The following is a 25,693-nucleotide window of genomic DNA, read 5'->3' on the forward strand; positions in this document are numbered from 1 at the left end:
TGGTGCACTTACCTTTGCACATAGTAAGGCAAAAACTCCATCAACCAAACCCTGCATCAGTAAGACATCCAGTAGTTGGTCCACATCTACTTCAAGTGTTCAGTACTTTTTCAGACAGCTCATTTTACAGACACCAGGTGATAACAGTTGCTATGTCATACAATGTTTAAAGACAGTGATTTTGTATCCCCTCCCCCCTCCCTGCCCCTGAACACTGCTACCCTTGTAAGGAAGGCAGCAAGGGCTGTTGTAATGCTCAGACTAATGCATGAGCATCTAGGTATTTAACAAAACCTGGGATGGTTGTAAACAAATTTAATTTATTGGCATCATTTACAAAATAAAATATTAGACCATGACTTTTTCATCATGTCTGTGTCAGTATATGGTTTTATTCTATTATAAGGAAACAGAAGGAGAAGCAAAACACATTAAAAATCCCAGATTAATCAAACTGCAGACAGGGTCCCATGTTGTCTTCCTAGTTGCTCTCTGCACCCAGGCGGCCATGCAAACGTATGTGTGAGTGTGCTGTGATGTCAGTGACTGTCTGCAATGCCACATGCCCCAAAGTAGGTCAGCTCCTGCCCCACACTCCTGAGGCCACAGCATTACTGTTTGTGCCGCCCACCGCAGGTTTCCTCTTTCATCCTGGAGAGCACTTGGAGCACAGAAACTGCTACGGCTGCTGTCAAGACTGCACAGTCCCTTTAAGATACCACATTCCACCATAGCTCACACAGCAGTCCTGGGGAGGAAAGGGAGAGCCCATCAGTGCCTGTAGTACCACCCTGCATTTCCAAAGCACAGGGACTACACGCTTCTGAGGTGTGCCCCACTGGGAACTGGGACTCAGCTCTGCAACCTTAAATGGGATCAGTATGTCTCTCCAGTGTACAAACGAGAGCCAGAGCTGCAGGTTATCCCTGCCCTGAAGATCTAGACAGCAGACAAGAGGGTAAAGGCTGAGAGCACAGGGAGGATACACAATGGGATGGCAGCAGGAAATCAAGTTTTTGGGAAAGAGGAAATGGGAAGGATGGTGCAGCAGCTTAGGATGAGGAAAGGTGAGAACAAGAGGAACTGGGGGGTAACTGCAGCCTGAAGCTGTGAACAGAGAGAAGGGAGCAGAGGAAGCGTGCAGGCAGCCCCTAGCTAGAGCTCTTTCAACAGTGTTCTACAGCAAGGAAGGGTCAAACCTCAGAACTGTACTCAGGTGTTCTGAATGTGTGTGCTACACTCACAGCTAAAAGCTCCACAGCAAAGGAGTTCAGTAAGTCAGGTTTCTTGTGGTTCATTTTCTTATTCTATTAAATGAACACCGAGTCTTGTGAGTTCTAAGCTAATAGCTCCTATTGCTCCAACTTTCCCGCTTAGATAATTCAACAGGAGCTCAAGCACTGCTATAAACTGATGCTGTGGATCTTAAAAGTGAAAAAAGTATCAATAACTATCACCACTTCTTAATTCTTGGGACTTAGGAACAAACACTACAAGTAAATTAAATGCAGAAGCTCAAAAGTTTTCATTCTATATCTTCAGATGCAAAAATATACTCCCTGTAAGACTCCTCTTTTGTGTACAGGACAGGAACACATGCAGATGGGGAAATAAGAGTCAAGAAATGCTATCTTATTCAAAGTGGAATCAAATCTCTCATGGCTTAAAGAAGCCAGCGAATCCTCCTACTTCATCAAATCATTCTTTCAAGATTCCCTTTAGAAACAATGGAAATTTCACGGGCTTCTGTGACAAATATATTCAAGACAAAATCTGACAAAACACAAGGCTGAGTGTGCAATGACTTTGATTTTATAAAAGCAGGACCTGGTTTGTTAGGAACAACTACTCTTTTTTCCCCAGAAATAGTTTACTTGTTAAACATCAAGAATATTGTGCAAATGAATGCCAGTGCATTATCTAGACATCCCCAGAGAGCTGCTATTTGAGCACAGGAAGCCAAACCAGAAGCTGCAGAGCAAGCAGAAACGTCTCACCTTATTTTAATACTAAGACTAGGTTCCCTCAAGCAAGACCAGTTTGCTTACTATCACAGCAGATGTGTAATTTTCAAGAAGGTTATTATTCGGGCTTACAGATCCCAGTGTAATAAAGTACTTAAGCACTTGTCTCATTGAAGTGGGTGATGGTGAGCAAAGGCCCAGCAACAGTGATTAAAGTACTACATTAGCTGGTGGCTTTCTCCTTTGTCAATCATGGTCCATACTTCATACTTTAAACCTGTTTAGAAAGTAAATGGTTCAACTTCAAAGACAGAGATGAAAAGATTGAAACGTTCACTATGAGATGTGCTAAGTAGGACTCTATGCTTGTTTTTGTTGGGGTTTTGCTCGCTACACTGCTTTAAGTCCTACCACAGAATACAATGCACTTCCTTCTGAACATGTGGCACCTGTGTTCTTCAGCACAGAACAACAGCAGGCAGCTAAGCAAACTCAGAACACTCCCACTGCCTCAGCGTTTAACTCCATGTTATTTTAAAACAATTCTGAAGTATGACATTTACTGTGCTCTATTCCCTTCTGGTCCAAGATGAAGAATAAAGATTTGCTACAGTAACATCAAATAACGGGGGAATCAAAATCATTGCTCTTAGGAGGGAAAGAAGGAAGAATGAGACAAGTGTTACTGTAAAGAAAACATGCTGAAAAGCAAGCCCTGTCTCACAGCAGCTGTTCTAGCATCATGATCACTTGTCAACTCAAGGCAATACATGATCCTTCAGTTAAACCAAAGTGTTAAAAATTCATGCATTAACTGGATCAAACCCCCAGCCGAGCAGAAACTCACCTTTAACACTCTATCCACCTCCTGCTTGTTTAGGTCTTGACTCAGCTGATTCTGAATGACATTTCTGCGCACTCGATAATTTTTGGAAAAAATTTCAAGCAAAACTTGGCGATGCTTTAGAAGAAAAATGATTAATACAAAAAGAATTACTCTTGGCTTTCTATAAAACAAAACTACATGTGCATTAGTTGGTATAAAACGTTTGCTGAGCTGCATTACAGCATTTTTGCTTTGTAACCCCAAAACGGTCCCATTTCAACCTGCTCTCACTAGGTGTCCTTGCACTATTTTGCAGCTCTGCAGGGATCTCTCCATACCTCATGAGCACATTTTCCCCATCCTGTGACGTCAGGCACCTCCACAGGTACAAAACCATAATAAAGCAGGGGCTATGACATATTCCTCTCACATACTTCCCAGGCAGCTCACATGGTCTGCTCCAGCCAGGAGGTCGGATGCTACTTATTCTCCAGAACAATGCTTGAGACTTTCCTATAAACATTTATTTAGGTCACAGACAGCAGTTACAATGTCTGTCTACATTTTGTTAGGCTGCCTTTCCTTCCACTTCACTTACTGCAATACAAATAAACCTCAGGAGAGGCTCACACATGCTGTAATCATTTCCTGCTCTAAATATAAACAGATACACCAGGTCTCATCATCATCATATAACCACTGGTTAACACTGCATTACCATTAGCAAACATAGAAAAATAGACTAGATCCCAGCCTAAGACCTGCACTGCAGAATCCTTTCTCTTCATACAATTAAGATTACTTACATCCCACTGAGTTAGTTACCAACATGTCAATTTCTGTCCACAGCACCTGGTCCTGACATGGTGATAATCACCCTACGGTCTGAGAGCTTCCTCTCAGTCTGAAGCTGGCTGGTATGCAAACCTGCAGTCTTCCGTAGGGAAAGGTGAAAAAACTGTGTGCTGTATTGCTTCCAGAAATGCAAACTGAAGCAATGCCAAATCTTCAGTAACAATGTATTTGGGACTGTCACTTATTTTTGTCTTTACCTGATCATAAATGTCACCGGCTTCCCAAAGTGCATAAACCTTTAGCTCATCTGGTGAAGCAGCAGTCTGTGGAGGAAACTGAGAACAAGAGGCTGTTAAAAATAACTATCTATTTAATGAGTTCTACTTAATGATTCTGCGATACAGCATCCCCTGGCACCTATTACTGAATCAAAATGTTGTGGCCACGTAATGAGTGTTTCTCTCCCACCCCATGCTCAGGGAGGTGACTGTGCTCTGGCAGCCCCTGTGCCTTCAATAGAAACACAAACCCCACAAAACCTGCTCTTCTGGGTAAATATTGCCTGGGGAATGGGACAAGCACTCCAGCAGCCTGAGGCACACTTGGCATGGCCAAGAGCATTTCAGTGATGCTTCTGGCCACCCTGGAGTGACGGCCAGCAGTGCCATGGGCACATCACCAACCACGTCAGAGATGTACGAGGAGACCCCGTGACATTGTATGGTGACTAGGAAGAAGGGAGAACCACCACCAAGTGCCATGACAATCTCATTCAGGGTGTGGACCATGTTCAGTATCCCATGGCATGATGAATGGATGGCTCCTGCCAGCAGCTCGTGTCTCTAGACTTCCCAAAGCAGAATTCAATTAAGCATGAAGTACACTGCAGGGTTTTCTGGAGGATTTTAAGTCTCCAGTGGCAAGTTTTAGACATCTGCATTCTAACCAAATTTGCTTTGCTAATCCCAAGTCTGCATGGCCAACAAGCACTGTGCTCCTGCTGTTCATGTGATCTGTTTGGGGCATCCCACAAGACTCCTGGTGACTGAAAGCAGATGGGGGTGAACCACACACCTGTGCATTTCAGGCTCACAAACTGAACTAGTTTTTGTCCCTACCAGGAGCCATGCTAGAGGAACACAGTTTGTTTTTTCTGAGACAGCCTTGTGCCTCTGCATGCAGGAAGGAATGTAATTGTCCCAAACTCCTACAAAAATAAAATGATGTCCATTTGCCTTAACATTTTCCCTTGGAGCAATGACTAGCAAGCAATGCTGGCTATGCCCGCCCACTCCGGCCCTGTGCCTTCCTGTCTGCCACCGATTGTTCATTCCTCATTAACCACCGCCCTGCCAACCTCCATCAGTCCTCCGCACAAAGCCAGCAGGCCAGCCTGACTGCTGCAGCTCCTACCTGCAGTACACTCCACACCTTTCTTCCCAGCCTTTCCCACAAAGGGATTGCTCGGCCCTTCCTTTCAGGGGCTGCCTCTGATCTCATGGCAAAGGGAAGCGCTGTGTCTGGCAGGAGCTGCCTGCCAGGATCAGTATGTGTCAGCCTCCCGCTCCTTGAGCTGCAGCAGGACAGGCAATGCAGGGCTGCAGAAGCAGAGCCCCAGGGAGGCTGTTCATGGCAGACCTAAGCACTAGCTGCTGCCTCGACCACAGGCAGAGCACAGCTGCACTGCCAGCTCTCAGCAACCGAACCGCTTCCGAATCAACACGGTGTTATCTGGGAGAGCACACAGAGCCTCCCCACGTCCACCTTGCTCCGCTAACTGCCGAGGCACCCTGCTCACTGCTGGCACTGCCTTTGTGCTACAAAGCACAAGCAAAGCACAACACCCTGCAGGCAGCCCCCATCCGCAGCTGGAGCGCCTTCTGAGTTCCCACGAGCACCATTTCTCTGGTACTCCAGTTGCAGCTGTTCAGCTTTATAAATAAATCCTACGCTCCACCAGTAATGTCTCCTTTGCCATTTTCAGCAACACATTTTCTGTAACAGGGCAACATGAAAGCCAAGAGTGTCTTCACCCCCCACAGAACATCTCTTTGATTACCTCCGATCATTGATTTTTATCACCAAAGCAGTTTCAATTACAGAAAACTAATGAGTAACTATGAAATTTCAGGCAAAACATCCCTCCAGGCTCCCGAGCTCAGGCAGCCTCTCTGGGTTCAAACAATATTGTCCAGGAGAAGCAATGAGAGAGAGCAAAGTGTACGAGCTCGTGCAAAGGGCACAGCCAGCCCACAGCATGAGGCAGAGGCCTGGGGACTGACTTAATTTCTGACAGCAGTACAGGCTTACACAAGCTGCTGCAGAAGATGTCAAATTCTGCATTAAGTTCTAGATCAGCAGAACTCAAACATACAGCAGTCTCCAGCAAATAAGTCCCAGACTCAATTAAGACAGCAGTGATGAGTTCAGCTATTTACCAACAGAATGGCAAACGCATATCCTATGCCACATACAATGAGAGTCTTTCCAGCACTAAGAAGCAGCTCCAGGCAAGCATCACTCAGGGACCTGGAAGCCGTCAGGAGAGAAAGCAGAAAGCACAAATAGCAGCAGCCTCCTGTGTGGCATCACATCTGCCACAGGACGTACTTTGCACACCACTGAACACATTACTTCTGCCTCCTTGAAGCCCAGCTAAGGAATGAGTGTTGCTACACCTCCTGTGCTCCAGGCTCTCCCAAACCTGCCTGCTCTCTGCTCTCCCGAGCAGCTCACATGTCTCTTTGCCTCTCTCACTAACAGCAGCTGGCTCCCAAGCTCCTGCTGGTTGCAAACCAATCAGCACTACCAGATCTGTCTTGTGAAATCATTTTCCTTTTAGGCTATTTCCCATGATACCAAATTCCCATTTCTTTCCTAAGCAACCTGCTGGCTCTGACTCAAGCAATCACACATGGAATTTCCATAAAGACAAAGATGACTGAAAAGTCCACGAGGAAAAGGAGTAACCAAGAGAACTCTACAGATAGGGTTTTGCTGCTTCCCAGAGAGCTCTGCTGGGTGTGCCCCACCAGTTCCAGGCAGCAGCCATCACCTTTCTGCCAGCAGCATCCCTGCAAGGAGCTGTGCACCTCAAAGCAAGCTGATGGGACTGCCCCAGGTTAAGTTACCACAACGGGCAAGTGGGCACAGTGAGTCCCTGCAACCCAACAGCCCAGGCACAGAAAATGAGCCCCAAGGACAACAGTGAACACACCACACAAGGGCAGAAAGCAGAGCACAGGGCCAGCCAGAAGCAGGAAGGCAGACAAGCCTTCAGCAGCTTCAACACACCCAGCACCCAGAGCACAAATGTTCTTCCAGTCCAGCCCAAGGTGCAAGCATTTCACAGCTTGGATGTCCCCTGTCCCCCTACCTCCCCTCCCCATAGTTTGTCAAAAGGAGAAGAATACTTACAGGCACCAAAATCTGTTTGCAGCCAACTTCTAACACCATGTCCTGTAACATTTTGTCTGAAATGCCACTGAACAATATATGTCCTGGAGGCAGACTGGCTAAATGAAGATTAAACAACCGTTTAAGCTCACTCAAGGTGAGCACAAATTGTCTCTTAAATGTTGAGGACACAAATGCCTTCAGTTCTTGGGCTACTCGATCACTGCAGCCTCCAGGCAAGTGGCCATTTAAGGAGTCCATGGAGTCCTCCTCCACGTGGAGGCCATTGATGATGCCATTGTTCAGGCCCTCATACACTGAGGTGTCCATGGGCTCCTCATCACTCACAGGTTCCTCTTTAACGTGGATACTGGAAACATCGATATTGGATGAAGTGTCATTTGATTTCAGTTCTGCCTTTTGCTTCTGGAACTCCTTCTCCAGCTGCCCATAGTTCTGCTTGACTTTTGCTTTTGCCATGTTGACTCTTTGCTCCCCAGAAACCAGCAATGGGTGGCCTGGTAAGAAACAAAATGTAGCATAAAATCCCACCACAGACAGGACTACAGTTTTGCAGAATGTTTCCTGAATGGCTCATAGTGAAATAAAGCCAGGAAAACACTACTGGTGGAACCTAAGGCATAAACCTGGTTTTCTGATTAGATTTTATTTCCCTCCACCCTACTATAACTTAAATAAATAAATAAATAAATACATAAATAAAAAGATAAGTTAAGCATGTTGATAACTGTAAGCCAGATGCTTGTGAAAAGGTCTTCCAGTCAAGGAACCTGAAGCAAAGACAAAGGGTATTTGTCCAGGATCTAAGGTTGTGCATGAGGTGCATAGGAAGGAAATCTGAGACCTAAGTACTATCACTCAGTGCTGAGGAGAAAGGGGCAGAAAAGAATCCTTTCCCATGCAGTCCCACACCTCAACCCAAAGGCAAAAGGAAAGTGTGTGCTGGCAAGAGAAATTCAGTCTCAATCCTGTAGGAAGGAACGATGCATTTAAAGCAAAAGCCCACACAGCACTCATGCTGTTACCTTCTCTACCGTTAGGCTCACTAATTCTCTCCAAATAAGCCAACACCTAATCCTTCCAAGCAGATGGGACACAGGGAATTGAAATGGATTTCTATGCACATTTGTCAGTTCTGCTTATACTCCTCATTGGTTCTACTGTCTGGCAGTGAGCCAAGTGCCTAGTTAAAACTTCCTGGAATCTCAGGTTTTCAGGATTATAGAACAGCTACCTGAATATTCTCCCTGACATCCATGGTAGAGAGGGATGTCTAAGAGACAACTTCACACCTCCGCGCAGCCCCCCGGCAAATACATTCCTTATTAACTGTTTAGCCCTCAACCACACCACAGAGCCCACAGCAAATCAGGGGAAACAAAAAAATCCACTCCATTTCCTTTGGAACTGAAAAAGGAATGACTCAACCTCACGTCAGCTGGAGAACCAAGAGGTATGAACCACTTGTGCTCTGCCTCAACTCAGGAGCTGCTTACACCATTACACCACAGAAGCTGCCTTAAATGAGGAAGTGGTGAACATATCCAGATGATCTTTACACTATCAACTAGCATCCTCAGCGCCATGGAGTCCTCCCATGCTCTGCTACAGCAAGCTTGTGTCACCACTAACATCACTGATGTTAGTGAAGACCGAGTTGTCTCAAATAATGCAGAAGAAATTATAAGAAAGGGGTAATATCAGATACAGCAAGACCAACTCCCACCATGCTCAAAAACAGAGAGAAACAACAAAATATCACCCAGAAATACAGAGACAGAGATGCATATGCTTCAAGGTGACCCAAACAATTCCATTTACCTGATTGTGTTTCTTGTTTCTTTGGTGTCAACTGTTCTTTTACAAGATTATAGACTTTTTCTAATCTGGAATACAAAGGAAAACATACCAGTACCATTTTTGTTGTTATGCTTGCCTGCAGCCACACCAGATTTAACCATTAGCCAGAACATTTAATTTCCAGAAAGCTGTCCTCAGGAAGACAAAGAAAAGGACTGACTCAAATGATGCATTTGCACAACCCACCCCACAAACACACCCTGAGAGGGGGAAACCTTACAGGCAATATGGATCAAATACAAATCCATCAGTACCCACAGAAATGTCACACTAGATATTCTTCTTTCTTAGCTTACTCCCCAAAATAAAGCAAGTCATTTACTTGGCCTGAATGCCCATCCACAGCATGCGTTGCCTCTGAACTACATCTGGATGCTTCTTAACAAAGTCTTCATCGTAAGGGAGCATGAACTCCCAACCTTTGTTTATTCTTGCCACAGACATGTGCTCTAGAAAATCTTTCACATCTTCAGGGCAAAGCTAGAAAAAAGAAAAATGGTATGGAAGTCAATTTATATAGGGCATCAGCAGCCATGAAACAGTGAGCACCATTCTACGCAGCAGGATGAGCAGGACTATTTGGTGTACATGGGGCACTCCCACAAACACATGCCTAAGTCAGTCAGAGATCTTTATCCTCTGCAACACCAGCACTTTCACACAAAGTTAAAGGCAGAGCACTTCAGAAAACAGTGATTAATCAGTTGAGAGTCAAACAGCTCATGACGTGTTTTGTAAAGAAAAGGGAGATAACTAACTGAGATTAAAAGACTACAGTGTAGAGAAGCATGTCCTACAACTTTCATCTTAGTTCAGAGCTCCAAGTCAGACATGCTGCACCTACACATGCACAGCTTTTAAGCAGCATTGGATCTTAAATTCCAAAAGCAGCCAGTCCGTACATCAACTGATTTGTGTTCTATCATTTTATTTCATTTTAAACAAATTATTTTTTTTTCCTTCTAACAGAATATTCAGGTGCCTGAGTTGTTTTAAAACTTTTATTCAACACTGGCAGCTTTGGCAAATGCCATCAGATGCCACTTTCATCTGCTTTGGTGCTTTGCAAGCTTAATTCAAAGGATGTTCAGCTTTCCACCAAAACAGAGGAGGGGACAAAGGGCATTCCAGTGGCTCAGCTGAAAGGACAGTCACATCCTGTGGAATTGTAATTGTGGGAGCTGCTTGAAATAATTCTGTAAAGAGTATCTATACCTGTTCCAAAGCAAAGATATGCTTTGGTTAGCAACACTGCAGGTCAGCAGTAATGCAGACACTGTGAACCTGAAAGAAACGGCTTGTAGCAGCACCTGTTATCAACCTGCAGACTATGCCCACAGTTAGCACCAAGCTCTGTGTTAGAAAGAAGTCACTCACTTTTGTAACTGCCGCCACTTCCTTTCGTACAACCCAGCGGTCTTGTGTGAACTTCCACATCTAGGAAGGAAACAGAAGAGAAAACCTTGTTAACTATATTTAGGAATTGCCTTAATGAAGTCACAGAAATAACACTTTTCAATTATGCTACCAGAAAAATGAAAACTAGACTCCTTTCAAGAACATGGGAGCAGGTGATGCTCACACAAATAGTAGGAAAGCATTTCCTGGCCTATTCCTTGTTCAAATGGCCGTGCACAGTACCAGAAGCTGTGAGAGTCCACGGTTTGCCTTGGTGAACTTTTAACTACAAAAGCTCTGAGGAATCTCTCAAACCTCATTTAGCTTTCAAAAAAAACCCCTTCTACTGTGGTGACGCATGAACTGCAGGATTCACACCTCATGCTCAGATTTAGCACTTGTTCACCAATCTAAAGAAACTCTTCTTCCACTTCTTTGGGTGCAGTGTCTGTATAAGCTGCTGACTGCTGCATTTCTGCAGCTCACAGCCTCCTAGAAAGTGTCTGCTGCCTTTTTCAGTGGACATCACCACAGCCACTTACAGTCACACAGTGATGGCCATTCACTCATGTATTTGTGTCTGGTTAATGGAAAAGCTAGGTGCTCTGCTGCACAGCTCCAAAGGCCTAACACACTGCGAGGCAACATCTGAGAGCAGGCTAATGGGCACACGAGGACTTGGGCAGAACTACCACTGTCTGAAGATGACCTTTGATTTCTTCCCATCTCCATATAAATAGATTACAATGTTCCTTAATATGTACTTATTAGTAGTGTTGAAATAATTCAAAAATCTCATTATCGTCAATTTCTCATTGTGCTTCAACATCATCCGTGCATCCTTCTGACTCAGCTCCTGTCTTCCTACAAACTCACAAAATCACCACACTCACAGCACAAGGCATTTCTGTTTTAAAGGATAAGAAGCTACTGACTAAAGGAAACAGATCTGTCATCTTTCCTTGCACACAGCTCTGAGGCAGTCATTTCTCATTAGGCACTTTATTTTCAACTAGAACTCTGAAGTTATTATGTAAGATTCTGGGATAAAACAGCTGCTTTGAGAAAAGACAAAAATTACTTATCTCCCTTAAAGTACAACACAGAACAATTGAACATTAAAGTCACTACTGGTCTTTTAGAGTATTTAAAATAAGGGTAAAATACCTTCCACTATTTAATACTTTATATTTACATTTTAATTGCAAAGCATTAGCACTTACTTAACTAAGTATAATAATTTCTGGTCCCTAGAACTTTACATAGGATGTGTCACATAATCTGCTGTGTCCTAAAGACTAATGTCACCAGGTCACACCTGATTGCAGATTGCCATATGGCAGTGTCTTGGGCAGACATCAAGACATAGTAAAAAAGTTTCAATCACAATCAGTGTTATCTGACTCTAGTACTGCCAACATCCTTAAGGTCTCTCACACAGTATGTCTCTATTCAGAGCTAAATCTCATAAACAGACTTTGCAAACAAGGGGAATGCTCAGGTCTAACTGAAAAACATGAAAGCAATGCACTCCTTAATTTCTTCTCAATGGGGTGGAAGCCATAAACTGGATATGAACTTAGGAAGCACACAGGAACTTAATTCTTTCCGCGGTTAGCAAAAATAAACACAAAACAGAAGTTGTTCTTCCTTGCTGTGGTTACATGCATGTTTATGAGATCTGTATTTATTCCAGCTTCCATACACAGCTACCACTCATAGAAGGTGCTTAGGAACAAAGTCCTTTCACTGATTAGCAGCTCTGGGGAATAAAATCCTTTTTAAAGATCAACAGTGCATGCTCCAGGAGCACTAGGCTTAGCTCCACTGCCCTCCTGAGACCTCAGAGTCCTGAGCCCACGGAAATGTATCTGGAGAAACAAGTACTCTGTTATCCAATCCTGGCTTTGCTGTAAGCCCTGCACTGTGCAGGCGATGCGATAGTGGCTCTACAAGTTATATTACAAAGGGATGAATACCACCCACTGTTAATGACCAGCAATCTGAACTTACAGACAGCCACAATGTCAGTCCACACAAACACTCCCATGCCAGACTTTTAACACCACCATAAGGGTTACAGCACAAATAATTTCTTTGGAGCAAACATCTTATTACAGTTGTGGTGGATATGAAACCAAGTTTTGCAATGCCACAGCTCTCCAACAATATCTTTATTCAGAAACAACAAACTCCTTTGTACTTACAACAAAGTCTCTCCCTCTACAAAGCACTTCTGCAGGGACTCCACTGTGCGGACTAGAAGTGTCTTTTGGGTACAGAACATCGCTGTTAATTAAGAGGGAAGATGGATTAGTTAGTTGGTTCTCCAAAATATGGCATTGGTGAAAATTAACATAACAAACGTGCTCCCTTTTCTGCAGTTAAATTACACCTTTATCCAAAACATCGTGTTCATTAAAGGAACTAATATTAGTATAATTACTCTGTTTCAATTACACTAGTACAAGAAGTGCTTACACCAGCAAAGCCCAGCCTTGTGACTGTTAGATGTGTGCAACACAGGTACGAGCTCTGCTTTGTTCTTGCAAAGCCTTTCCTACCTTGCATCAGTGTAAACAAGACCAACATGACCCTAAGAAATGCTGAGACTAACACAAGCCTTGAAGGTAGCATTTAGCCAAAATGCTGATCTATAGGAATGAATTTTTGGTGGTGGTGATTTTTTTTGTGGTTTTTTTTTTAATTCCTTCCCAGCAATCAAAGATTAAAGAGGACACTGCTATGAGATTTCATGCTCAAACCAATCAGACCCAGGACTAACACCACCCTGGTGTCCTGGTCTGTTTGCAAGACCAACTGGATGACATTCATTTCCACAGACTCCAAAGTCTTGAGGCAACCCAGGCTCATGATCCTGATCCTACTCAGCCTAGAGAAATGGGCTGGCTCTTCACTTACAGCTCTGACATGTGCAGACACCACTCTGCACAACGATCCCAAACATGCTACATCTACTGCAGACGTACACACGCTTCTCAGACTAACAGCAAACTATCACATACAACACAAGAACACCCTGAGTGCTAAAACACTTCTAACATGCACCCAGCTTCCTTCTGGAATGACTGGAGGGACAACAAAGACTGAAGAGATTCACACAGCTAACACAGGCCTGTAACACCAGCTGATGCATGCTGTTAACAGATGGGCCAGTAACTGCTGCCACACACCTTAGTGCGGAGAACTACTCCACACACTGTAATTCTCTGCATACAGTGCTCCACCCAGGTGAAAAAATCACACTGCTTTTCAGACTTAACTCCCAGTGGGATGCTCTATCCAAATAAATAGGAGAATGACACAGCATCCATTTCATGTGGTACACTCAGCAGCCCACATGTAGTGCCATTTTATGACAGGTGAAGCTAGCCTTTAAAAGGCAGGTAATGCTTTCAGCTGTTAAGAGCAGCATCCACTGATGAACAGCAAAGCATTGCACAAAGATCTTTCTCTGACTGAATTTACCTAAGAAATACTATAGTCTGTGATGGTTTCATTTTATGTATTTATATTTGACATTAATATCTGAAAGGATTCAGGACAGAATAACAAAAAAATACGAGTGAAGACAACAACTGTCTGACAGCTCAAATGCAAATACATCACAGCTCCACCACAATTCTGTCTGGGCTGGGTACAGCTGTACTGGCATCTACCATCATGTGTTTGAATTTTTAATATCCTACTGCAGGATAAAGCGCAGAATGTTAACTGAGTATTTCACAGTACTGTGAATTGAGAACACAGCGACACAGTGAAGATGACTGCATAAAATCTATTGTTCTAATTCACTCCTTTCAGCAGAAAACCACTTCTCAGCAACAAAGACAAGGCATACCTCTTCACCACCCAGTTTCCCTGGACCAGCATCGCCACCTGCTGTATGCAGCGGAGAACTGTTGTAGAGTCAGTCCCAGAGCCGAGCAAACTCATCAGATTTGCAAATGGCATCACCTTCACTGAAAGGCAAAAGAATCAGAAGAAGGGCTTTCTCAGTATGCACAAACAGACTTAATTCTAAGAAATTGTGGTTTACATTTATGTTGAAATTTCAGGTCACAGCTATATCTAAGGGGAAAAAAAATCAAAACCTGAACTTTAGTACCTGTGGTCAGTATCTGTTCAAAAAACACATGTTCATGTTGCAACACAGTTAACTAACTTAACTGGCCCTAAATTAATGCACGGATTAAAAAACAACAAACAAACAAACAAAAAAAATAACCACTAGCCTACTCCTTCTACAATATTTGGAAGTGGAGACACCTGAAAATCACAGGAAACTCCTACGGTTCTCAGGAATTGCTCTCATTAGATAGTAACTGAAAAGATAGAATAAAACATATATTATTGAAAATTTTCAATCAAAGAAAATGCCAAAGTGCAGTTTATTGCACTACATAACTGCAGAAATAAATGCATTCTGAAAGTTACCACCAGATCAGAAAATATTCTAAGAGTGAGAGGACTGCAAACACAGAGCAGCTGTCAGTTCTGCCTACTGCTCTTCTCCTTCCCATAGAGCACTCTCAGCCTTCTCAAGTGAATGCTCAGCTTCTGACTGCTTCACAGAACCTGAGATCCAGATGCTGACTGGAAGAGTGACAGAACTGGTACTATTCTATCTGAGATCATCAGAAGTTACAAGTAAAGTGCAAACCATTCTTCATCAGGATCTTAATCTGATCAGCGAGGGGTAAAGTTCTCAGCTGGGCCATAGAAAGCACATTGCTTGGAGCCATTGGTTTGTCACTGCAAATAAACAACAGCTTTGTAAGTTGCAGCTCATGAAAAAGCAACCAGACAATACCAATGCTGAACATTCTGTACACTTACTTCTCTTCCTCTACGCTTGGAGGCATCAACATCATTAAATATTCACTACAAGAAAAGAAAACACAAGCTCATAATGTTTGTCTTGAGATTTCCCAAGTTTACGCGCAGTTATTTTTTGCTTAAAGCAATCCTACTTACTAGAATCTACAAAACACACACCAGCCTGAAAAGAGAGCCTTTCCTTTCTCATCTTCCTCCTCAAGTCCAGTGCTAGTAAAAGCTATTGACATTAATCCATTCAAAGAAAGCATAAATAGCTGGGAGTCAGAATCCTAGCTCTTCTGTACTCTCCTGTGTCCAAACAGAGGAACTGCAAGAGTGAAAGCTTTATACTTGGTGCTTTGACACAGCAGTAAATGGGGCCATGTGAAGTCCTGCAGTTAGGCCTACAATAAGCAAAAAGTCAGCACTACGAACATAACATAACCACCAGTGTCTGCGAGGAAAGAATCAAATCCAAAAAACTTCTCAGAACACCAGGCACTGAGATGTCAAATGTTACAGAACACACCCACAGCATTAAGGAGAGGGGCAGACCACCACCTTGCTATTGCTTGGGCCACGCTTCCATCAGTTTACAGCAAAGCATTATTGCTGTCCTGCACCACAGGAAGACTTATACTTGGCTGCAGTCAGCAAGACACAAAACTGAACAAGTTTCAAGTAGTATCAGATGTTTCTTAAAAATCACCAATAATAAAGTTTTGTAAGAGCTAACAATGGAAGTCGTTGGCTTCAGAGTTTTCATTTATTTTAACCAGAAGGAGCTTTTGCTTTACTACTTCTTTACAGTATTTGCAGTCTGAATAATGCTGGGTTGTGACAACACACACAAGGCTACAATCTGAAGTGGAAGTAACTGGTCTTAATCTCAGATCACAAGGAAACACAGAAAGCAACTGAAGATCAGTTAGTCTCTATTTTTTAAACAATTCAGCTTCTACCATGGGTAGCAGTATCAGTATCAAAGGCAAGACTTTAAAAGAATATACCAGCTTATTATTGTAAAAACAAGCCCAAGAAATTATTGTACCTTTTCTAGAAGACAATCAAACCTTTACCTGGGAGATTTTATTAATTCTGTATTCTCAGCGAGGCCATGACCTTGGCTGAATAAATACTGGCGCTCATGTTCCGAACGGCTATCCTGGAGATATGGAGGAAAACACAAATCACTGACATTCTGAAACAAAATTGCAGATAAACTCCTCATTCTGAACTTTGACTGCTCTGCCCTTACTGCGCTATACAAGCATGCTATCTCACTGGTGCTCTTCTACTGTCAGCCTTCCTGAATGATGCAGAAGTGATGAGGAAGCATTTCAGTTGATGTGACTTCAAAAATCTCCTGACATGCAAGCTGTGTCAGAGAAACAGGATTTTTGACTCTTAACTGACTGGCTTCCTTGGCTGTTTCACAAAGCTAAGACTTAAGTGATTCCTGGACTTGGACACCCCCACCTTAAATTTGTCAAATTCTCAATTTTAAAGCTTTTGCAGTGGGAAGACCCCAAAAGCACAATCTGGTGGCAGAGGCATACAGCACTGCAGGGTCAGTTCAAGCCTACAGATCAGCTTTTCTTCGCTATCTTCTCATGATTCCCTGATTCCCACATATCCAGATTTAACTTGGTTGAGTCATCAAGACCCACACTTACCTTCAAGCCATAATAATGGAGATGAATCCAGTGCTCTTCTGCTTGCCTCTTCTGCAGGAATTCATAGGACTGAACACGTCTTTGACGAGCTTGCTCAGTTTCGGGGCGGGAGAACCGTACCTAGAAGATTTGGATATCATTAAAATACAGCTCCAAAACACTTGAAACAAAATTAATTGCCTATCTGGCACAATGAGAACAAAAGCCAGGGGTCCTAGCTCAAATTAATCAATCCCTATTGTCAGTGCCATATTTATGCTTGTGCAACAACTGCAGATCTTTTCTTGCTTCCCCTCCCAAGCCCAGGGTCACCAGAACCAGATGAGGTTTCCTGTCCATTTATTTGGGTGTGAATTATCATGCTTTCTTGTGAATAGTTGCCTGAACTATCACAAAAAGGAAATTTGTACATACAGTAATTTGCTTAATGTCATCTTCAGCTTCATCCTGGGATGAATCTCCGCCTGCCAAAAAACACAACAGGATAAAACTGGGTCAGGTTGTTATTGCAGTGGTAATCTGTAACTGTTTGGAGGTATACTCTGGAAGAAGGCAGAGCTAGTAACTACAGCTTGCTGAACTATGAAGCATATGACAGTATCACACCACTCATGTAATAGGAGAAACTGCTCCCATTAATTTTGACTGCTGCTTTTCAGTGGCTGTGGTGGCACTTCCTACTTCTGCTCCTTGACACTGTCTCCTATCTCTCTGCCAGTCCACTATGTCTTGTCCACAAAAATCTTGATGCAACTACACTGACAACATGATCAAAGATAAAATCTGGCTGAGAAATGGTTTCGTAATCAGTTCACTGTTATATCAAACACCTTTGAATAAAATTATAGAGAGAAGTTGTATCCTACCTCTCAAAAGGAAACAACTCATGCAGCACTTACCTTCGTTAGCAGCTTCTCTTTCACGGTGTTTTGCATCAGCTTTGTCCAAGTAAGTGAAACTTGGCCTCAGCTGAAGAATTCCGTGCAGTGGAGTCAAGTGAAGTTCACCTGAAAAAGAGTATTGATATTGGTTGGAAGCAGTGTTTTCCTGGCGCACACAGACAGTACTTTCATCATCTCCCTACCTCTGCAACAGCACAGTTTCCAAAGAACACAAGTATTTAATACTGTAAAAAGGGATTCAGAGATTCATCCAGTGCACAGAATTTCAAAGGAATATGAAAAAAATCAACACTTATTCCTGCTACCTTCTTTTTTAATGTTGGAGCCAGATCTTACAGAGAGCCCCATTTGGGCTCAGATCTGACCTATCTGTCAGGAGACTACTAGTGAAACAGACATCACTGTAGGCAATCAACAATGATCCTCAAATTAGACTCTGCAATGACAGCAGGAAACAAGAGAGGGGCAGGAAGTATTGAACAGGCAAATAAAACAGCCATGCCTAGACAGACATAATAACACAATGTAAGTAGGAAAAACAATTCTGTACTGCAAATGTATGTTTCAGGCCATAACGGACTGTTAAGATCTTGGAGGCACCTACAAAACCTACAGTGCCCTGTTATATTATTTAAAACTTTGATGGAGCTCCTCAAGAACTCCAGGGACACTCATAAGGAAAGCTTTTGCTTTATTTAGAAAATCGTAAATTAAATATGAACCTATGCTACTGAAAACACAGAACGAACAGCTCTTATTTAGCCCAGAATTACACATTTCACTGATGTGAGGGGTAACAAAACAAAGTCACCTTTTCTATAAACAGCAGCTGCATAGCGGGAAACATTACTTGCAGCTTGTGAAGAGCAGAAAGTTTGTTTGTCCATCAGCTTCCTGCAAACAGATGAATGCTGTAAGATTATATTCTACAGGCAATGAGGCATACAGATGTTAAAAGGCCTGAAATCATTGATTCCAAAATGGACGATCAGCAAATGCTTAGATACTGAGCCTAGTTTTGTTTAACATTTTAATTGACAGTCTGGATGAGGGCACTGAGTGCTCTCTCACAAAGTTTGCAGACAACATCAAGCACGGTAAGATCATGGATCTGCTTGAGGTCAGAAAGGCTCTGCAGAGGACTGCATGGGAACTGCTGAATCACGGCCTGAACCACTGATTGGTCACCTGAGGTGAGCACCGAGTCAGCCATGGGGGCACAGGTGAAGGTGATATACCTGTGTGATTGGAAGGGGTGGAGCCTGGCTCCACCTCTCCCAAACCCCATTTAAGGGCTGACCACCACCAGGGAAGGATCTCTTCTTGGAGATCTCTCCCACATGGAGTCCCCTGCGAGCCTTGTCATCCTGAAGGTGAGCCATTTTCTCTTTTGTATTATTTGTATACTGTTTATATAGAACTACTTAAAATATACCATCTCCTATACTATCTCTTTGCGGAGTACCATCATTGGGAGTTATTTACCCCACAAGGACCTAGATCAGTATGATGGGCCAGGCCCAGTTACATGACATTAACTAAGGCTAAGTGCTGGGCCATTAACAACTCCATGCAGTGGTACAGGCTTGGGCCTGAATGGCTGGAAAACTACCCAGTAGAGAAGGGGCTGAGCATGCTGTGCTGGTCAGCAGCCAGCTAACATGAGCCAGCAGTGTATCCAGGTGGCCAAGAAGGCCAACAGCATCATAGTCTGCATCAGAAATTTCATAGCCAGCAGGACTGGAAAATGATCCTTTGCATGCAGGGCTAGTGAGGCCACACCTTGAGCGCTGCATTCAGTTTTTGGGCCCCTCATTACAGGAATGATACTGACTTGACTTGATGGAGTACATGCAGAGAAGAGCAACAAAGCTGGGGGCTACAAAACAAGATTAGGAGGAAATGATGGAGGGAATTGGAGCTGTTTGGTCTGGAAAAAAGAAGTCTGAGGGGAGACCTCATCACTCTCTATAACTGCCTGAAAGGAGGCTGCAGTGAGGAGGTGTTGGTCTCATTTCTCAGCTGACAAGTGACAGGACACAAGGAAACAGCCTCGAGGTGTGCTGTGGAAGTTTAGACTGGATATCAGAAAGAACTTCTTCATGGAGAAGACAGCAAAGCATTGGAATGGAGTGCAGAGGGAAGCTCTCATTCTTGGAGGTATTTACAAGGTGTGCAGATGGACATACACACATCTCTGCCTACCACAGAAACAAACAAAAGCAAACAGGACACCTACGAGGAATAGGTATTTGTTTCATCTGTACAAGTGCCATCTACATTGAGAGCAATCTGTTCTCCTTTGCTGCGACAGTAGTTTGGATTCAAAGTGTCAATGGCCATTTCCAGTTCAACCTAAAAAAATGTGAAAAAGGCAAATAATTATGATGGCAGAACTCCAAATAAATCAATTAAACTTACATATTACAGCCATTACCTTGCTTTATTTTCCCTTCATGTTACTACTAAACTGAACTAGTGACCAGTACTGGGTTGTGATGGTAAATTTATATGTCTGCACAGGGTCTAAAAATGTAATTGCCTGCTAATTCTCACTGAAAAAATTGTTAACACAACATACACTCTAACTCCAAAATTCACGTAAGCACTCCCCTCAAATATTTCCCAGAAAAAAAAATCCTGCTATCACAGACCTACTTGTGAGGGCTTTTTTGTTTTTTAATGAGGCATTTTTAAATCACAGCTACAGGTTTGGAAGTCAAGTGCAATCATTTTGTCCTTGGTTATACTCCCATTACCTACACAACCCCACTGATTCTCAAAAAGGACTGCTGATGGCTCATAGCCAGAAAAGAATCAAGATGCACAATGACTCTGAAATGAGCATGTCTTCAAACCTCAACCCTCTTCTAAATATTGTGCAAGTCTTCCAAATCAATCTTTTACTGACTGAATAATAGTAGCCACATTTTCCTGAGTGATTCTGCTGTCATATTGTTTTTCACAATGTGACTTTAATTCCTCTCTTAAAAAACCATTCCTCTTTTAAGCTCTCCCGTAGACTTAGAATGAAAGACTCCCTGTCCCCTCAAGCACAGAGATTACAACACTTACAACAGTTTAGCAGCAGAGTATAATGATCTGAGGCACATTCTGGACAGCATAAAACAACTTTCACAGATTCAGTTCAAATGATGACCAACCTTTTGCTGCTTTGGTTTTATCTTTGCTGATAAATGTGTAACATCATCGTATGTCATGGAAGCTGGACGAATTGGATACTGGAAAACACATGGATTTCATAAAAATTCTTAATTTAAAGACAAAAGAATTTCACAGAAATTAATTCAACCTTGCCTGCCTCCTCACATGCAAAGCCACTTTCCAGATGGTTACAAGATCTCAATAAATGACTTTTCTAATCTTCAGAGTTTGGTCAAGAAAGCCTGTTGCTTTCCCCTCAGTCCCCTGCTCCTGTCACTGCACTGTTTTCACTTCCTGCCTCCAACACATCACTATGTGCTATATAACAGAAAAACAGTACTACACATTAGTGCAGCAGAAAAAGGATGTGATAGAAGCCATGAAAACCCATTCACTGATATTATTTCTCTGGAGATTTATTTATCTAAAGTAAAATATGTGTGGGTTTTTATCAGTAGTTTTAGCTTACAGGATGTGGTCATAGTCCGGTTTAGCCATGTGATCTTCTGTTCTGAACTACTTGGGAACACTGAGAGGACAGAGTGGTGCCTGGATGAAATCTTCCAGCCAGCAGCACCCTGTTCAGAGCTGCCACTTGTCCAGAACACGCAGAGCAACCCCTCATGGAGCAATGCTTGTACTTGAAGCAGAGAGACACAAAGCTTCACAGCTGGTACCAACATGTCTGGCTGCTTCCAGCTGCTCTCTGTGGTACATGCTGTGCAGAAGGCCTGGACAGGAGGCTATGCCAGTGAGCACCACTGGCTTTTAATGAATATCTCATCCATCAGCCTCAAAAGACTTCCCATTTTGCAGATCAGAAAAGTGAACCACAAAGGTAAAATGATGACAGAAATTCAGTGAAGGGAATGGGAAATAGACCTTCAAATCCCTAACACAGTTCCACCTGCAATCACTCATCAATTTTATCTCCACAACATCAGGAGTCTCTTCTGATGCCTCAGACACTAATTATGAATACTGATGGTATTGTCTTAAATAGGATGAGTCCTAAATGAATGTTTGTTCACTAAAGGTGACAGAAATCAGCAATGGCAGAAAATGGCCGATAAGACTGCAGATTTATCCAAACTACAATGAAGACATTATCTACTAAAATAACTCCCTTAGGGTGGTTACAGGGAGTGATTTAATGACAAGTCGATGCCATAAGCAATCATTCCTCGCTTACAAACAATTTAATACTAAATGTTTCAACTGAGACCCATGCAGGTTTGCCCATTCCCTATAAGAGGTAAATAAAATTACTGCTCTTTCAATTTGTTTTAAACAAATTTTCACTAAGTCAAAGTGAACTGGAATACCTGAAACAGATACAACTTCTCCAGCAGACTTCTGGCCAGGAACACATCAATCTGAAAAGCAACACAAACGACTTCCATCAGATAACAGTTGTGATAGATGGAGTCTCAGACATAAGTACAATCCTTAGAGCTCAAATACTGACAACTTTTGCTTTTAAGTATGAAATGTGTACAAGGCTCGCTCATGACTCTTGATGAAGGTCTCCTCTCTGCTGATTTTGACTTGCAATTCAACAGCTGGCCTCTTAGAGAAGAAAAGCCAGCACAACTACAATGAGGCAGGAGATAGCTGCATACTTTTGTCTCTGAAACAGGAAATTTTTTTTTGTTTGTAGGGAAGAAGTGTATTTATTATCACAATCTGAGAAAGAAGAGGATGTTCTCTCTTTGGCAGCATGACTGAAAGTTAACTTCCTTGTTGGTGTTTTGTCATAAAAACTTTTGAAGCTAGACAAAACACAACCACGTGCCAAATCTGATTTAATACAAGCACTTTGCCACTGAAATTTGAAATCCACGGATGCGTCATGAATATCACACACAGATGCTTCCATTTAGGTACCTTCTGAAACACTTCTGTCAAACTCACAAGCTTGCCCTTGCTCAAACCTCTGGTACATGAATTCATGCATAAAGTGAATGGGACACTGGGCTACTGTTTGGGATGTAACAGATCTTTAAGGAAGTCCAGAATCAGAGTACAACTTCTTGTTATTAGCAGAAGGCATGAACCCATTTTAGCTTTTGTATAACAGGTATGAATTCATCAAAATTATAAGTCGAATAAGACATAGAACCACTGCTGGCACAAAGCACTTTTACCTCTTGTATAATTGGATCATCTTCCTCATTTGCCATGCTAGGATACAAAAAGCTTTTCCTTGGCACAATCTGAAAGAAAACAGATATGTCATATGAGTCACTACACCTGTGCCACGTACCACACCGAGCCCAGAGTATTTGTTCAGGTACACTACTTCTTTTCAGTGGCAATCTGCTCAGCGTGTGTTGTGAAGGAGTGTACGTGTTGGCACAACACAGCCCCTCACCATCTCTACCAACTGCCACCAACTCCTAAAACAAACAAGAGTTGCAAAGGTAATTAAGTCCCTGTAATTTTGATGAAAGCCAGCATAAGAGAGAGCACTAAACCAGAGCTCTGCAGAGGGAAGGACAGGCTTCTGTGAAGCATATCCATTATAGTCTGCGTGACTACTGCACCCTGGCAGCAGCTGCTTGTGCAGCCAGCACACCCAAGCTCTGAAATAGCCAAAGCACTTGTCACCGTCACTAAGGGTGGTGCCACGCTGCTCACCAGCCCCCTTCCTTCCCAGAGAAATTTCCTTGAAAGTAGAAATGGAGAAAGCTTCCAGCCTAGGAGCTGTGGGAAGCAAAAAGTTTGTGTCAGCCCTGTGCTCAGGACCAGAGAGCATTTACACCTGCAGGATGCTGGCCCTGCCTCCAGCTACATAACATACTGCAGCCTCAGCTCCTGGCTGAGCACATACCTACTGCTCTTCTGACTGTCTTCCTAAATGACAGCTCTAAGAAACACTTCTTGGCTTCCCTCAGACCCTTCTAACAACAAAGCTTGTTTCAACAGATCTTACTCTCACCTCTGACACACACTCACCTCTTTGCTGGGCCTTCTAAAGAGAGGAAGGAGCAGCCAGTGACAGAGGTTTGTGAGAGGCAGAAGCATCCACACTACATCCCTAACTGCTGATTTTTCCAAGTACACAATCCACCACTTAACCATCCCAGTACATTTCAACACACGTATGGGTTTCTCATCAAATCATGCTAGTGCTAATATATACAGTTATCCAAGAAACGTGTCACTGAAGCTCGATAACCACTGTGCACTCTGTAGTTCCCAGAAGCACACCCATGGCTCTCTTGAAGCAGTGAGATGTGCCAGCTCCAGCGCTGCGCTCCCCGCTGTGCACAGTGCAGCAGGCAGACAGCTCAGCACAAAACCGAGCACTCAGCGGGTGTGCACATGGCAGCTGCTGGAGGTGGGAGCCATGGGTCCAAGCCCTCACATGTGGATGGGGAACCTGCTCCTGTCTGACAGCCTGAGGGCTGGGTGTGTGCTCATCTGCTTCTTTTCTCTTGAGGAGGTTATGTCACATACCCAAACAGGAATTCAAATTTCCTAGGCCAAGGTGAGAAAGAGAAACCCAACCTGAAGAACCAGGCTCTGGTCCTTCATCCAACGCCGCTCTTTTCATTTTACATGAGATCTCCTTGAGAATCCAGCTCAGAAATCACAGAAGATGCCACAAAGATGACAATTTTTCTGCATCATTTAAAGGTAAAGAATGACAGGAGCTTTCACTGGAGTACCAGAATAACGGGTGCACAGCAGGAAGCAGCGTGTCCCACAGCAATTCCCAACATTCACACAAGGAATCCTCCAACCAGAACAAAGCTTCCACTGAAGACACACACACACAATACTGCATCCACAGTTTGCACGTATGCACGGCACACGTAGCACTGAACCCCCCACAGGAATGACAGAATGGAATTAAGCATCAGGAGATACCAAGCATGGCCACCAAAGCATTTGTTTCACGTTTTCCTTCGGCAAAATTGCCTTCTTTACAGAGGGCCTTTCCCGTGCACATCAGCACTAGTGCAAGTTATGAGTCACTCAACCTCCACGCACCGCAGGAGGGCAGGAGATACAGATCTCAGCGTGACCCAGGCTGGGCTGCTGCAACCACCCTCCCGCTGCCCGCAGCGTCACCAGCTCAGAACCGACGACACAAAACACTGTGGCCGAAACAGTGTAAAAACTGCGGCGGAGTAACCGAGCCGCTCCCCTCAGGTTCAGCCCAGAGGGGCTACGGCGCGCGGGTACAGCTGTGCGCAGGATGAGTCTCCCGCACAGGCGGCCCAGCAGCGACAGCCGAGCGCGACCGGACGCCAGCGGCGACGCTCGGAGCGTTCCCCGGCCGCGAGGGGAGCCCCCAGGAGCCCCCATCCCCGCTCCCCGCCCCGGCCTCCCCTTCAGAGCCCCGCGTCGCACCAGACCAGCCCGTGCCGGGCGGGAACTCCGCCCGGAGGAGCACCGGGGCCTCCCGCACAGGGAGAGCCGCGCCTGGCGCTGGGGAGCAGCCCCGGCCCGACGCGAGGGAAGCCGAGGTGCCGGCCCCGGGCCGGACCGCCGCCCGCCGGCTCCTGTCAGCGCCCCGCCGCTCCCCGCGCCCGCTCGCACCGCCCCACGGGGCAGGCAGAGCCCCGCAGCCCAAGGCCGCGCCCCCTCCGTCCCCCGCCGTCCCCCTGTGCCGCGCAGCCCCGAAAGCGGCGAGAGGGGCACCGCAGCCGCTCACCTGGCGGAGGGGCCGCCGGTCCCCGTTGGCGGTGCGCGGCGCGGCGGGCGGTGCTGCGCGCTCAGGCGGCGGCCATGATGGTGTCACTGCGGCCGGCACGTGGGGCCGCGGCCCTCCTCCTACCCACAATGCTCTCCCGACGCAGCGGCGGCGCGCGGCCGCCAGGGGGAGCTGCGGCGACG

The 25,693-nt window shown here is 44.3% G+C and overlaps 1 protein-coding gene across 3 annotated transcripts; it reads right to left on the reverse strand.

Moving 5' to 3' along the window:
- Window positions 1–300: 300 nt before the first annotated feature.
- POLR3E (RNA polymerase III subunit E) lies at window positions 301–25,613 on the reverse strand. 3 transcript variants are annotated; one of them, XM_065732575.1, is made up of 21 exons: window positions 25,512–25,613; window positions 22,993–23,061; window positions 22,171–22,221; window positions 20,845–20,922; window positions 19,920–20,035; window positions 18,492–18,574; window positions 17,678–17,785; window positions 17,193–17,242; window positions 16,779–16,898; window positions 16,182–16,267; window positions 15,121–15,165; window positions 14,945–15,036; window positions 14,123–14,243; window positions 12,468–12,549; window positions 10,240–10,299; window positions 9,185–9,342; window positions 8,824–8,888; window positions 7,003–7,499; window positions 3,843–3,920; window positions 2,812–2,925; window positions 301–748 (listed from the first exon to the last, which is right to left on the reverse strand). In XM_065732575.1, the coding sequence occupies exons 2-21, from the start codon at window positions 23,026–23,028 to the stop codon at window positions 692–694; spliced, it is 2,097 nt and encodes a 698-aa protein (XP_065588647.1). In that variant the 5' UTR covers window positions 23,029–23,061; window positions 25,512–25,613; the 3' UTR covers window positions 301–691. The 3 variants fall into 3 exon arrangements, with proteins under 3 accessions (XP_065588647.1, XP_065588649.1, XP_065588648.1); XM_065732576.1 differs by lacking the exon at window positions 301–748 and having other exon boundaries at window positions 2,839–2,925; window positions 3,843–3,934; XM_065732577.1 differs by lacking the exons at window positions 18,492–18,574; window positions 20,845–20,922; window positions 22,171–22,221; window positions 22,993–23,061; window positions 25,512–25,613 and having other exon boundaries at window positions 19,920–20,031.
- Between the last annotated feature and the right edge of the window lie 80 nt (window positions 25,614–25,693).

Source organism: Cyrtonyx montezumae, unplaced genomic scaffold (genome assembly GCF_038088225.1).
Source record: "Cyrtonyx montezumae isolate F1298 unplaced genomic scaffold, pur_monq_1.0 scaffold_16, whole genome shotgun sequence".
Taxonomy (NCBI): domain Eukaryota; kingdom Metazoa; phylum Chordata; class Aves; order Galliformes; family Odontophoridae; genus Cyrtonyx; species Cyrtonyx montezumae.